This window comes from Coturnix japonica, chromosome 6 (genome assembly GCF_001577835.2).
Source record: "Coturnix japonica isolate 7356 chromosome 6, Coturnix japonica 2.1, whole genome shotgun sequence".
In the NCBI taxonomy this organism is placed as follows: Eukaryota; Metazoa; Chordata; class Aves; order Galliformes; family Phasianidae; genus Coturnix; species Coturnix japonica.
Genome location: NC_029521.1, coordinates 29,449,840 through 29,464,493, shown reverse-complemented (window position 1 = coordinate 29,464,493; position 14,654 = coordinate 29,449,840). Strand labels below are relative to the sequence as shown.

The window sequence follows — 14,654 nt, the reverse complement described above, 5'->3', positions numbered from 1 at the left end:
CAGCATTTAAACTGATTTTCAATTAAATTAATGACTTACAGAATTAATGTTGTAGTACACCGTTGATCATCAACAGAAAGAATCCTTCTCAGCTTTCTTCTCTTGAAAGGAGATTATACCAGTCCCAAAACAACTAGGAAAGGTAGGATCTGTAGCAGTTAATTCTGATAGCTCTCTCATTGCAAGAAAAGCATTTGTTTAGCCCAGAGTTCCAAGAAGTTTACAAGCAATATTATGAGCACATAGTTAACTAACTGAGCCACTCACAACCATTACAACATTAGCACTTTGCTGCTGTGTAAATCACGCTTCTGCCTGTTAACCTACAAAAAAGAAGCAGAAGTCAGCACTTCAGTAGCCCTGCACCAAGCACAACAGCGCAGGAAGAATGGAGAACCCCAAAGAAAGGCACTCAGTTTCTTAAGACAAGTCTTTAAAATAGTATTTTATTTCTTTTTGAGTCAGTGGTATATTTAAAACAATCTACATTAAGAGTATAAAGATTGTAGATAGCAAAAAACCAAAAGTGTGATGACAATAAAAAAACTACAGTATAAAGTTAGTTTCCTTCCTCCCTCCCGACGCCCCTCCCCAGCACTGCCCTGTATTTTTCAGAGGCCAATAACTGCAAAAAAAAAAATTAGCTTTTTTTTTTTGTTTGTTTTTACATTTTCAGCAATTAAGAAATTAAAAATACGTAAGACATTTTTTGTAGGTACATTAATTCATTATTACGTGAAAAGCAGGCAGCATAAAAATTAAAACATTCTAAAACCCCATCATATATACACATTCTGTACAGAATGATGGCACAAGGACAAAGAGATTCCATCCAGTTCACCCTAATCCACATGAAATATTACACATTCAAATGAAAACAAAAGCTCTTCTCTTACTGAGGATTAGAATGACCACAAATCTATCTGTGTACTTTGATTCTTTTCCTATACGCTCGTGCTCACTCACGGCTAAGAGGCTGTCTTGGGTTACCAGCTGATCACACAGAGGACAGCCAACTGAATGAAAATGTAAACGACTGGTTTTAAAAAGGCCATCAGCTCTCAGCTTATTTATAACACAGAAGAAATGAAAACAGGAATGACACAAATAAGCTGTGTCTGATTGCAGGGCCTGGAGATAACTGTTATTCGGGGAAACCCTACCGCAGCTTCTCATTATCACAAAGCCTAATCCAACGTGCATTAAATTCACTGTGAATATTGCCATTGATTCCTATATACACTGAGATTAGGTACAAAATAACTCAGTTCATTTTAAACTCCACAGCTACCTAAATGCCTTAGGTACGAAATATTCAGTTCCTACCTTAATCTCCACAGCTACCTGCGGGCCTGAAGTTATGCAGAATAAGAACGAGGGAGGTTTAGGAAGAGGGTGCTGTCAGTTGGTGAATGCCTCCCGGGCTCAAGTAGAAATGCAGAATCCTTTCAAGTTATGGGAGGAAATATCCCCGGCAAGGGGGTTAATGTAGTGGTGCTTCCGAAACACTGCTAGAAGCAGATTCTTACCGAGTTAGAGTCATTGCACTAAATGTTAGATACTGCATGCCTGAACGAGGTAAACATGATATGCCTTAAAATACTTAGGGAAACAAATTGTTACAGCTTTATCTTTGGAAAACAAAAAAAAAAGCTTCTTTATTCACTGGACAATCCCCGAGTCAACAGATGTTTGCTTCCGAGTTGTCTTTGGAGGTGGAGGTGGGGGGGTCTTGCTGGGCAGCGGAGGAGGCAGGTGCTGGAAGAAACCAATTTTGAACAAGCCATGTTATCAAACAGTGGATTTCAGAGACACTTCTCGGTTCATCTAAAACTGAGGGGGTAAATCTGTAACCCTCTGATTTGTGAAAATTTCTCAGAACTCGCTGCTATGAATACTGAATGTGTTTGGCCATTAGCTTAAAATCTACCTTTTACTTTTGACAATGAAAAATCTCTCAAGGGTTCATGATTAATTAGCTCAGTATTTCAGGGAAAAAAATCTCTTGAAAGCATTTTGCAGGAGTTTATAAATCCCCACTTAATAACATGATAGAATATTGATTTCTTGGCCCATGTTGATTGTCCTCGGCCCCTACGCACCACAAAGCTTCAAAGTTATGGCAAAGAAACAGCTTCATTAATTCTCCGTTATTTTTGTATTTTGCACATTTCGAACCCAAATCATTCTTAAAAACATCTCCCTTAAACTGATCCGGAATTTGCAGCTTGCTATTATGGCGTCATATTTTAAGTGTTCAAAATAGAAAACCGGGCTGTTCCGACATAAATATTTAAAATCACTTCATATATTATACAACAGAACCAGAACACCCTCGGTACGACTCACCGCCTAACTGAGCAAATAATGAAAGAAATATTCATGGAAATTAAGACTTTTTTCATCAAGTTCAGACAAGAAAAAATCTGTTTTAGAAAAAGCTTGAGAACACTGCGATTTGCTCACAGACTTTCATACACCTATTTCGACTTCAGTTAATGTCTTGAGCAAAATAACTGATGATATCCAACGCACTGTATGTGGTATCCGAGCAATGGATAAGCCATGTCAGAGTGCATAAGAAATAGTCTTGTTATAGAATCATAGAATGCTTTGGGTTGGAAGGGACCTCAAGGATCATGAGGCTCCAACCCCCCAGCACAGGCAGGGCCACCAGCCTCCACACTGAATAGCAGCCCAGGCTGCCCAGGGCCCCATCCAACCTGGCCTTGAAAAACCTCCAGGGATGGACAAAGCACCCACAGCCTCTTTGGGCAGCTGTTCCAGCACCTCACCACCCTCTGAGTAAAGAACTTCCCCCTGATATCCAATCTAAATCTTTCCTCCTTCAACTTCAAACCATTTCCTGTTGTCCTGCCATTATCTACCCCTGCAAAGAGTTGCCTTAGTTCCTTTACAAGATACCCAGAGTTGCTATCCCAAAAGATGAATGGTTCTGGGTGATGCTGGGACATCTCTCTTTTCTCTGTAGCAAGGCAGAATAAGTACAGACAGTCTCACAAGGCCCCTGCCATGTACTGACTATGAAACATCACAAAAGTGCAAGAGTAGATAGAAAGAAGCATCTTCAAGGTAAATGAATGCCCTCTTCAAAGTCATCTTATAACACAGCATGAAGTTACAAATCTAGATCGACTACCATTTAGGCATAGGCTAAATAGAAAGAGAAGGCTGCACACTGGCAGCCAAGAAGACTGGACTTCTGTTGGAATATATATTTTTTCCTATCCTGACTGAAAGGAAACGTTTTCCATATTTTTTCTTGCAGTTTTCCATATTCTTCTCCTGCAAACAGGGATCACAAACTGCTGCAGGGCAATTGTGCCCAAACTCTTTCCTTCCATAGCGGTATCGCCCAGATGAGCAGCACAGAGCACATCAGGGTGCAGACACACAACACAACAGCGTGCAGACCATGTTTCTCTCCATTTCTGTGGCCTCTATAACAGTGGCACAGCCAGTGCAGCAGAGTGAATACTCTCACCTTCATCCCTGAACACAAAATGCTTCTTTATCAGCATGGCAAGCAATCCATTTCCATCTGCTCCTGGATCATGACCAAGAGCAAGGAGCTCTCTGCATGTCACCTGCTACCTGGCATGTTGCTTTTGCTGTCCCAAAGGATAAAAACATCAGAAGAGACTGTTTGCTTTGGCCTTTGGCTCCCTGTTGATCAAGGGAAACTTCCTCCTCATCAACAAAGACAGGAATTAATCTGTTTGGTGATGCAGACTTTTGCATTTGCAGCCCAGCTGAGGTTTACACTCTCTCTTTTGAAGAAACAACCAGATTATTAGAAGCAGAGCTGAGCATGAAAAGGGCACCATGCAATGAAGGAAAGCCCTGCTGAGTAAGGGTTTTGAAGAGCAGACTCAAAGACATACACAATTTACTTCTGACTTGCAGTGAGGAGAGGGCACAACGCTGTCTGAGACAGAGAAGCAAGTAAACAGACTAACATGAAAATCAGACCAAATAAGAATATTATATCAATAAAAGAAATACTGAACTTTTTTTTCTTGAAGGCATAACCCTGCTGCTGGTCTCACCATGGTCAGATGGTGAAATATTGCCTCTACTTGACCAAATATTCTTCAGCTGGTACATTAAGTTAGCTTAGAATTCCTGCTGAGACGCTCTTTTTGAGTCTGACCGCTTATGCTACTTAACCTCATACATTTAACTGAGACCTGAGCATCTCAAAATCCTTAAAGAAGTGCTCTGCTGGAACTGTGTATCCAGGCATTGGCTGTGGACAAGCTGTATGACAGTTCTGATGGTCTGCAAAACATCAGCGTGCAACATGCAAGAGCTCCCTGCAGAGAAGACAGTCACTTCAGAACGAAATAAACCAGCTGCCCCTCTAAAATATATGATAAAACATAAAAATATCCTCAGCCCTCTTTTCTACTTTCTTATTTATCACCAGAAAGAACTAACTTTGCTGATAGCATCATTTGTGAAAATCCATTTTGAATTTAACTAAGAGTATATTGGCAATAATTCTCAATTCAATTAGATCACGGGCATTTCTCAAACAAATGAGTTCTTCTTATTGATCACAGAACAATCAAATTACCCCTGAAAACTTGCTTCAGAAGAATATATACAAAGCAAATACAATGAGAGTAAGCTAAATATATATGCTATAAATAACAAGCACAAAGTCTACAAGAGCTTAGATTCTGCAAGCAAATTAGGCAGAAAGAAATAACAGAGATAGGTAGATAATTATTATAATTGAATTTACAATTTCCATTAGAAAGTAGGATAAATTTAGCACATGTTCATTTATATTATAAGCTACCAAGGAATATATTAAGTAGGACGTGTAATGCTCATCAGGGCAACATTTGGGGAAATTAGCACCACTAAACTTGCCAGTGTGGAATTGGTGCACTCCAAGTGCCAACAGATGCTTCCTTTTACCCACCGCAGCCATAAATGTCAGCACGTTTCCCCCCTAACATTAATGCAGAGCTCAGAAAGCCATCACTGACCTCGTGAAGTCCATTTTGCCACCTTTCCACCTAGAAACTTTGAGATACAAAATGAAGTTTCCCTTGATTTCACATTTAATTAAGAACCGCTGAGCCGAGTTCACATTTATACTACAGTTGTTAATTGTGAACCCTCCCCTTCCTAAAACACGCCTTTACTTTCTGACAGGGACAGAGACTGCGAGCTCACGTTCAAACCTATTTCGGTCAGACTCCTTGGCTCACGTGTACCTCAGGGCAAACTCAAACCTTATGTAAAAGGCACATCTGCAACACAGAAACAAGCTGTTCCTTCTGCTCCCAAAGCTGAATCGCTCCCATTTGTTTGTTTTTTCTTCCAGCTACAGGGAAAGATTGGGTTTAAAAACATTTGTCTCCGTTCTCCTCCAGAAACAGAGGACGTTACATGTCCAGAATGCCATAAGAATCAATTAAGGAAGATGAAAATACATCTGTATATATATATATATATATACACATATATGTGTGTATATACATATACATATATATATACACACACAATGTATATATACACAGTATTATATATATGTGTGTGTGTATATATATATATATATATAAATATATATAAAATACTGTGAAAAGGCAATGAAAAATATACGAATGTGTCCTATTCTTTTTTCCAATCAGAAAATATTGTTATAAAACCAACAAACAACATTTGAGTCCCACAGACAGCCCTTGCAATGCTGGGAAAGTGATGCTTCTTGCCTAACTCTTCTGCTTTGCAATCAAAAGTCCATCGCTATGCTGAGCTGTGAGATGCAACCAAAGACACTTCACTTCGAAGGAACAAAAGACCTAATCGGGCCATAAGCAGCATAAACGAGATGTAAATAGGCAACAGGGGGCTTTGCAAACACTTTCATATACTGATTTCCAAACAGCTCCTTCATGCTGACATCGCTGCATACAGGATGGAGCTGAGTCACCTGACAGCAGCAACTTGCTTATTTAACATCTGCAGTGAGAAGTAACACAACGTAAGCTCTTGCAGGAATAACACTCCCATTCTAAAAGATTAATAATGTGCTGGCTAAGGGAGAATCAGCATTAACTCCACTAATTTAAACTGAATTATAAACTCTTTAAGTTAATTGACTGCTTGAGAGCAAACTGCTGCAGAAAATACCACAGGTAACAATGTAAAATGACTGTTTAAACTCTGCTGTCATATTTCATCTATGGCTGCTTCGTTTGACTTTGAATCACTGCCCTAACCCACCCCTGATGAAGAAAGCAATTCATAGAATCACAGAATCACAGCATGGCCTGGGTTGAAATGAGATGATCATTTCACCCCCCTGCTGTGTGCAGGGTTTCCAACCATCAGACCAGGCTGCCCAGAGCCACATCCAGCCTGGCCCTGAATGCATCCAAATGTCCCTCTGCAGAGGGAGGTCCTGGTACCTGCTGAACATCCCACTGGAGGATGGGCTTGAAATGGTTCTCATCTCCAGCAGCCAAAAATAACCATCAGATGGCAAGTCAAAAACAAGTTAAAAAAAGACTTGTTCTTCTTTTGTGAGCACATGAGATTATCCCATAGGAAAATAACTTTGTGGTACACCTGGTATAGTTTGCTTTGCTTCAATGCATCATGTTCTATACAGTGACAGAACAAGCGAGAATGGCCTTAAACTAAAAGACGGGAGACCAGTAAAATGTTAGGGGGAAACTCTTTACTCAGAAGGCAGAGAGGCCCAGGTACAGGCTGCCTAGAGAAGCATGGGTGCCCCATTCCTATAGGAACTCAAGGCCAGACTGGATGGATGGGTAGCCCTGATGCAGTTGTTGGGACTTGATGGGCTTTGAGGTATCTTCCAAACCATTCTGTGATTCATTCTATGACTCTGTGATCATAGAATCATGGAATGGCTTAGGTTAGAAGGGATCTTAACAATCATCCAGTTTCAACCCCCATGCAATGGGCCTCACACTGGACCAACTTGCCCAAAGGCCCATCCACCCATCCAGCCCCTTCAGCTCTGACAAGGATGGGACAGCCTGTCCCAGTGCCCCTCATAGTAAATAATTTATTCCTAAGATCTATTCTAAATCTAAATAACGAAAAGGCTTTGGTCAGAGTGTCTGTTACTTTCACTCCTTCCAACTTCTCCAAAGGAGAATGCCAGCAGTTGCCCTTCCACTGCCCTGGGTCCAATTCCTGGCCCACTTTTAACCAGCGCTGGGGCTCCCAGGTGGGACTTGAGTTCCCCTGCAGACTCCACCAGCCCCTGCTGCTCTGGGGAAGCAAGTAAGAGGGGAGGCATTAAGGAAAGAAAGGGGACCTCTCAGAAAGCTGATGGCAACCAACTGCACACATTGCTTCGTCACTCCCACCCTCATCACATGGAGGTCACCCCACCCAAACCACCAGCTGATGCTCAGTATGTCTTACAGCTGGTATCACAAATGTAAGAGCTGCTTTGTCTATTTTCTTTGAGTTTCCCTTTTTGCTGTGAATACTAAGCAGGCAGTTGATTTATATGCAAGGGTATGGATGAACCCATAAAGAATGAGAAGTGCCTAAAGGAATCCCTTGATGTAATAATAATCCTTGCAGGAGTTGCAGGCTTCTTTTTTATGTTCCCATATATTATTAAGAACATTTTTAGCAGAACAAATCATACAGTGCAAGAAAATGTATATATGGGTATCATCGTTAACAATGAATAAGAGGACAATCTGATAATCATAATTAGATGATTACTGGGATAAAAGACTTAAACAGACTAAGCTATGAGTAGACTCCAAATAATCTAAGCCTACAATCTCAGGCACTACGTGACACTCTGGCCTGAAGTTTTAAGTATTTCTTGATGAATTTATCAATGCAAGTTTCGGTTCACTAAAGCGCTTTTTTGTTTCCTCCTTCTGGACTGCAAGGCATCTAAAGCAAAGCATGTAATCATTTCTTATGCAAAGAAGGAAATCCAATCCAAATGCTGCTGATATAATCTTATCTACCACATTTTTGTTTTTTTAACTCATTTTTCTTCACTGATAAAAACGAGTCTCGTTTAAAAGATCATCAGTTTACTGGGCAGAGAATCATAAAGTTATGGAGGATGTAGTTATTTGAGCCCTGAAACACAAAGCATTGAGAACTGCCCACTGGGATTTAATCACAGCAGTTATAAGAATTTACTCATCCGGTCTTTCAAGTCCAGCACTGTCGTTTTCTTTGTGTTCTTTATAGCTTCTGTCCTACAAGCTTGATGAAATAAATGTGCAGGGTAATATAAACCTAGAAACTTCTTCTAAACTTAATTCTAACACTTTTACCTGTTCCTTTGTGACAGATGTGCTTTACATTCAATTTCCAGACTTGGAAACTCTGTTGTGACCTTGTCTTGGAAAGTTTCTAAGAATGCAGATGCTGAAATCTTGGACACCTGTCTAAGGAGATACCACCTTTATTTGATTAGGTTTCTAAGGATGCTCAAATCCAGAGCTCCTCCAGCACTGTGTGTTAAATGGTGGTGACTACGAGGGAGCTGGGCTTGTTCAGCCTGGAGAAGAGAAGGCTGCAGGGTGACCTTATTGCAGCCTTCCAGTACCTAAAGGGAGCTTATAAACAGGAGGGGAGCCAACTCTTTACAAGATGAGATAACAGCAGGACAAGAGGAAATTGTTTTAAGTTGAATATTATGGGGAAGTTCTTTACTGCAAGAGTGGTGAGGTGCTGGAACAGCTGCCCAGAGAGGCTGTGTTTTTTCCCCTTTTAGCCTGAAAATACTAAATTCCTGCTAGTACACAGCTATGGTTTTAAACAAGGAGAAGGCCAGAGTAGTGCTCTGTGATGCACTGTGATACTGAACATAACTGATTTCTGCAGATTTAACACTAAATTCCTGGCTTTATTTTCTGTTGAGATTAGAAGTGGTTTCCCTAATCAAACCATTTCCTGAAAAGCAAATTACTCAAACCAATGATGAACAGCAGAGAAATCCTCAAAGACAACTCTACAAAGAACAGTTATTACCACTGAGAAGCTTTGAGCAAAAGAACAGCTTGGCCAAAGTCACATGTTTCAAAGTCAAAGAAAGGAACAGCTCTTTAAACATATTTCTATCTTCAGAAAGAAAATTAGCAGCCCTTCTCAAAAGTGCAGCTTAAAAAAAAGACTGGATTGTTTCTAAAAGCTTCCAGGATGCAGGAAAACTGCATTGAAAAACAGCGTATTTTGTTCAGAAAGCTGAGATACCGTGCTCATGATGAAGAACGTTTCTGAGCTCTTTCCTCAAAGGGAGCGTGCATGTTTGCCTCTAGGAAACAAGTGGCAATTGAATGCTGACAAAACACAGCTCCAAAAGGGAAAGATGTCAGCTACATATTTTATTTCCTTCTCTGAGACATGATTGAAAGGCTATAAAAACTAACTTGCTGCTGAGACTATATCCTGTCAGTTTAAGCTCCCTTACCAACATATCTAAGGACAGTTTGCTGAATCTTCTCCACCAGAATGAACCCAACTTTGCACCTCAAATCTACCCCAATGAGGAACATTGCTCCTCCCTACTCCAGACACCTGTTTTTAGCTGCAGAAACCTTTGGCTCTGCTGCTGTCCACTCACAGTTACACTTTGTGTGCCATTAAAAGGAACAAAGCAAAGAAAATGGCAGAAAATGATCGCTGCCTTTGTGACTCACCCGTTGATGAGGGGGAGGGGATGTTGTCGGGCTGATCAAGTCTTGACTTTCCATGAGGTTCCCATAGTCGGCCATGCTTCCTTTGAGAGGCAGAGGAGGAGGGATGTCGGCCAGGTCAGCACTAGACATGCCGTTCAGCTCCAGATCTGCAAAAAACACCATTTGGTTAACTCTCCAATAACTGCAGAATCCAAAGATCCAGACTATGTCTGTTCTAACAGCACTGCTAAAAAGAAAATGATGAGGTTGATTCCCCATTCCTGGAGACTCTTAGGGCGAGGCTGGATCAAGCCCTGGGCAGTGTGATTTAGCTCTGGTGTCCCCGTTCATTGCATGGAGTTGGACTAGATGTCCTTTAAAGGTCCCTTCCGACCCTATGGATTCTTGGATGGGGCCCTGGGCAGCCTTATCTAGTATTAAATGTGGGAGTTGGTGGCCCTGCCCATGGTGAGGGGGTTGGGGCTTGATGATCCTTGAGGTCCCTTCCAACCCAGGCCATACTGTGATAGTGCTGCTCAAGGAATACCTTCCTCTGCTCTGTGTTGCCTCCATAATTCTCTTCAGTTCGTGAAATGAGGGACTTCAAAGGAAAAAAGAACAAGTGAACCAAGTGCCCGATCAGGGGGATGTATGCACTGTGGAGTCAGGGTTGGGCTCATTTTTAGGGTACACTCTAAATACTTAAACAATTCCCTCTTTTTAACAAACAATGACAACAGATTTCCATTCAGATGGAAGTCACACTGAAATATACACAACTTGGCAAATATCATTTTCCCAGCTGTAAGTTCTGCTCTTACACATTGTACTTTAATAAGCAGCAGAAGTTTGGTAAGTGCAGTGAAAGAATAATTGAGCTAAGCTTTATTTACTTTCCAACAGTAAAATAAAAGCTTCTTGTTAACAGAATGCACAAATGAAAGCCTGTAATTAACTACATCTCTCTCAAAAAAAATTCAAACTCCAGGTAACTGTAATAAATGAGAAGTCATTAGTTGTTGAGTAAATAAACACACGCAAGAAAAGGCACAAAACATTTATTAGTACTGTTTGCTTGTAGAAAATTCCCTTTTCTTAGCTGATAAATCCTAGCAGGTATGTGCTGTAAAGGGGAACAGCCTGAGGGATGATAAAGTTTATTGAAGCCTGAGTGATACATATGTTCCTGTGTAGAAATCCACCCACGGAGTATTCCAGGGTAATTCAGTCATTTGAACGCAGGCAAAACCCAGTGCGAGCTCTACGAGATGAGAAACTTCATTTATCTTTTGATCAATTAGGGTGAGCGTTTTCATTTAAGGAACGAAGAAAATATCATTTTTATTTTGCTGGAATGATTTGTAAAACCACTGGAGGATGTATTTATTCAGATATGTTTATTGCAAGGTTTCTATTGATATCTTATAAAAGTGCCCTTTTATTATTCTCTAACACGGCCTCTCACCAACACAATTTAACAGCAAGGCTGTATTGATTTGTCACTGAAAACTGTAATTTTCATCCTCCCTTTCACTCAAACTCTCACATCAGGAACAAGAATATTTTCCATCCTAGGACTGCAAACTTACAGAGGTTTCTCTTATATCAGGCTGAACAGCTGTGTTTGTCCTCCAGGCCCTACACTTCTCATCTTTTTCCACTGCTTCTGTTTCTCGTCCTTCCTTTCCTACACAGAGGAATTCTCCACTCCACTCCATTTCTATCCATACGACTCATTCAAAATACACATTAACAACCACCAGGGAGGTGGTTGAATCACCATCCCTGGTTATGTTTAAGAGCGGTTTGGATGTGGTACTTGGGGATATGATTTAGTGTAGGGTTTTTAGAGTCAGGGTACTGGTTAGGCTGCGGTTGGACTTGATGATCTTCAAGGTCTTTTCCAACCTGGGTAATTCTATGATTCTATGAATGCAAACAGCAGTAATTTTCACTGTTAAGCTTTAAGAGGATCTACTTGCTCAAAACCTGTTAATTCTCTCTCTGGAAGTTCTCAGCCATGGTTTCTGTTTTGCTTTCATTATTCAAGGCATTTCATCAGACTTCGATGGTCTGAATATTTATTCTTTACTGGACAGGTGCCACTGAGAATCTCTTGGAGCTGGCAGGAGATCAGCTGGATGACTTCTTTTCATCTTAACCTAATGACCAAATTTTACACTCCATTCTCCTAAACTGCCTGCTAACAAGCAAGCAATATTACTTAGTAACCCATTAACTGCTTTTAGCCAATTTGTGCACCCAAGTAACTTTTTTATCTTCGGAATTCCACAGAATTTCATTGCTGAAACTCCTCCGGCAATTACGGACAAGTCTCACGGATTCTGCACTAACTGACTTTATGTAATGCACCTAAAACTCAAGTAAATAGATGTAAATATTCTCAGACACACACAAAAGTTTCAGATACCTTTTTAAAGGAAGAGATTAAGTTGGTGTTAATGAATTATGTACGACAAGAAACAATCTCAACCAAGGAGTATTTTTGTGACAGGAACGCAGGGATTTTAATTCTCTGCCTTTCCAGTTTTTGGTTTACTGACAGTTTTCAGCTATTGATGATATAGAGAGTGATGCAAACACCTGTTTGGGGTGTTTGGCTGAGCAAAGGTTGCACCGATTTCAATTTGCTTACTCCTCTTTCACAATATCTTTGTAACCAACAGCTTCAAACCATTTAAGCAGAGCCAGGCGCCATTTAGAGGACAGTCCTGTTGCTACAGGCATGTGGAACAAACACATTCCTGCTCACAAGACATCCACCTGCAATCGGCAACAGGAACTTTCCAAAATATTTCTTATTCAAGAGAAAAGGATTCAAGTATCAGAAAAGCACAAAAAGATAAAATGACCTTCATTAAACAAGAACCTTTTTCTTGTCATCTTTTCTCCTCTTTGCTAACATTTAACCTGCTGTATTAGAACGTAGAATGTACAACACCAAATAGATCATTCATTTTTCACACGCCAGCAAAAGAAAAGACTCCGATTTTGGAGAACAACACTATGAAAGAAATACGTGTTTCATTACACTCAGATTTGCCACAGGGTTTCCTGAGTGTGGAAGCAAATGTATGATCTTCTACAGAAAACCTAAGTGATAGATGTCAATGTCAAAAAAAACCCACACAAACATTAGAAAAGACCTTTATTTCCCTTGGCTTATACTTACTAAATACTAAATTAATGCTCCTTAAAGGTGCAGTTACATCAGAAGGCTATTTTTCTGATTTTACGCTATAAAATATCAAAAATCCAATACAGAACTGAGTTCAATGCTGATTTCTGACAATTATTAAAAATATAGGTAATTTTAAATGAATGACATCAGTAAACGAAAATGAATGTTTCCAATGCAATCATTTTGCTTTTGTAAAATGCTTAAATAACTTTTGCTGGCAGCAAATTGAAAGAATGGGAGGTTAAGAGCTAAGCTGTCCTTGCTCCTGTGTGCCACGTTCAATGGTGATGGCAAAAAGAGGAACTGGAAGAACTCGGCTCCAGCTGTGATGCTCAATGTGATGCTCAGGAAAAGCAATTCCCCAAGGGCAGTTATTGTGCAAGACAATAAGATTTAATTAAAGACTTACTTGACTGTATGCTGAAGGAGAGTTTTGTCCGTGGAGTTATGGGAGGTGGTGTCACTTGGGAGCTGGAAGGTGAAGGGGAGACGGAGAAACGCCTTTCACTTGACATGACATTTAGGACCTGGCTTTTTGGTCTCTGTGGTCTCAGTGGGCTGATCTGCATGGGGACAAAATATGACAATATCAGTAGTTTCACTATAGCATGGCACACATTCTTTTTGAATGATTTTGTCATTCCACCCATGACAACAGTGAAGGAGAAGAGCACTGCAGTACTTCCTTCTGTTTCCAGAAAACAAACCCTAGAAGGGTTTGCACTGGCTGTGTCACTGAGACCCTTCTGAGAGAAATGGCCAGAAACAGGCAACTTCTCTCATTAGCCTCAGTTTAACCTTTCAGAAGTTTTCCTTATAGTAAAATTCAACTCCCAAAGACTCCAGAGGTTTCTTTCAAGATCATTTCAAGTGTATTTTTAGTGGTAATTGCTTTCTCAGAAGTATAAACCTGTAGAAAAGCAACTAAGAGAAATGTATCAGCTAATCAGGAAACCCGCAAAGAGAGAATCAAGACAAAAAATTAATTATAACACAAAATCAAGTGTACAGGTTAACATGCTTTATGTCTGTGGTGAGGTGCTGGCATAGCTGCCCAGAGAGGCTGTGGATGCCCCATCCCTGGAGGTGTTCAAGGCCAGGCTGGATGGGGCCCTGGGCAGCCTGGTCTGGTATTAGATATGGAGGTTGGTGGCCCTGCCTGTGGTGGGTGGGTTGGAGCTTCGTGATCCTTGAGGTCCCTTCCAACCCAAACCATTCTGTGATTCTATGATAACTTTTAACTTGTATGTGACTGACCAGCTTGGCTCCCTTCTTTAAGGTTTGCAGTTCTGCTAGGGAATATGAACTCTTTGGAGACAATGGATCCATAATGAACCCACTGCTATTTCTCTCTTCATTTTTTTTTTCTTTTTTTTTTTTTTTTTCAGTCTAACAAAAGCAAGATCAATGGTGAGCAATGTTAGATGTCACTAAATCAATAAATGTACAGCCTATTATTCTGATTACAAACATAAGCTTTCAAGTGGTCTGTTAAATACCTGGCTTCAGTGTTAGATTTGCTATCAGCCTGCAGAATCAAAGAACTAACAAAGAGAATTTATGTTAAAGAAGTTCATGCGATACTTAAAAGAAGATATAAATCTCTAGAAAACTATAAAGACATTACTGATGATCTTCACATACCAAAGGCGTTTAATTTATCTTCTGATAAGATCAGAGTACTACAAGATCTCTGTAATTAGGGTTTGGGTTTTGATCAGTCAGAAAATTCATTCCAAGTACAGGAAAAAAAGTATTTAAGCCACATGACTACACAA

General features: G+C 40.3%; 1 protein-coding gene across 2 annotated transcripts in view; it reads right to left on the bottom strand.

The window, feature by feature from the left end:
* Positions 1–432: 432 nt before the first annotated feature.
* The window catches only part of DOCK1 (dedicator of cytokinesis 1), a 226,220-nt gene continuing 211,998 nt past the window's right edge, over positions 433–14,654 (bottom strand). For both annotated transcript variants that reach the window (XM_015867551.2, XM_015867552.2), the window contains exons 50-52: positions 13,286–13,439; positions 9,696–9,841; positions 433–1,758 (exon numbers count right to left, since the gene is read on the bottom strand). In XM_015867551.2, coding sequence (XP_015723037.1) covers positions 1,663–1,758; positions 9,696–9,841; positions 13,286–13,439 — 396 coding nt within the window. In that variant the 3' untranslated portion in view covers positions 433–1,662. The remainder of the gene's footprint in view (positions 1,759–9,695; positions 9,842–13,285; positions 13,440–14,654) is intronic.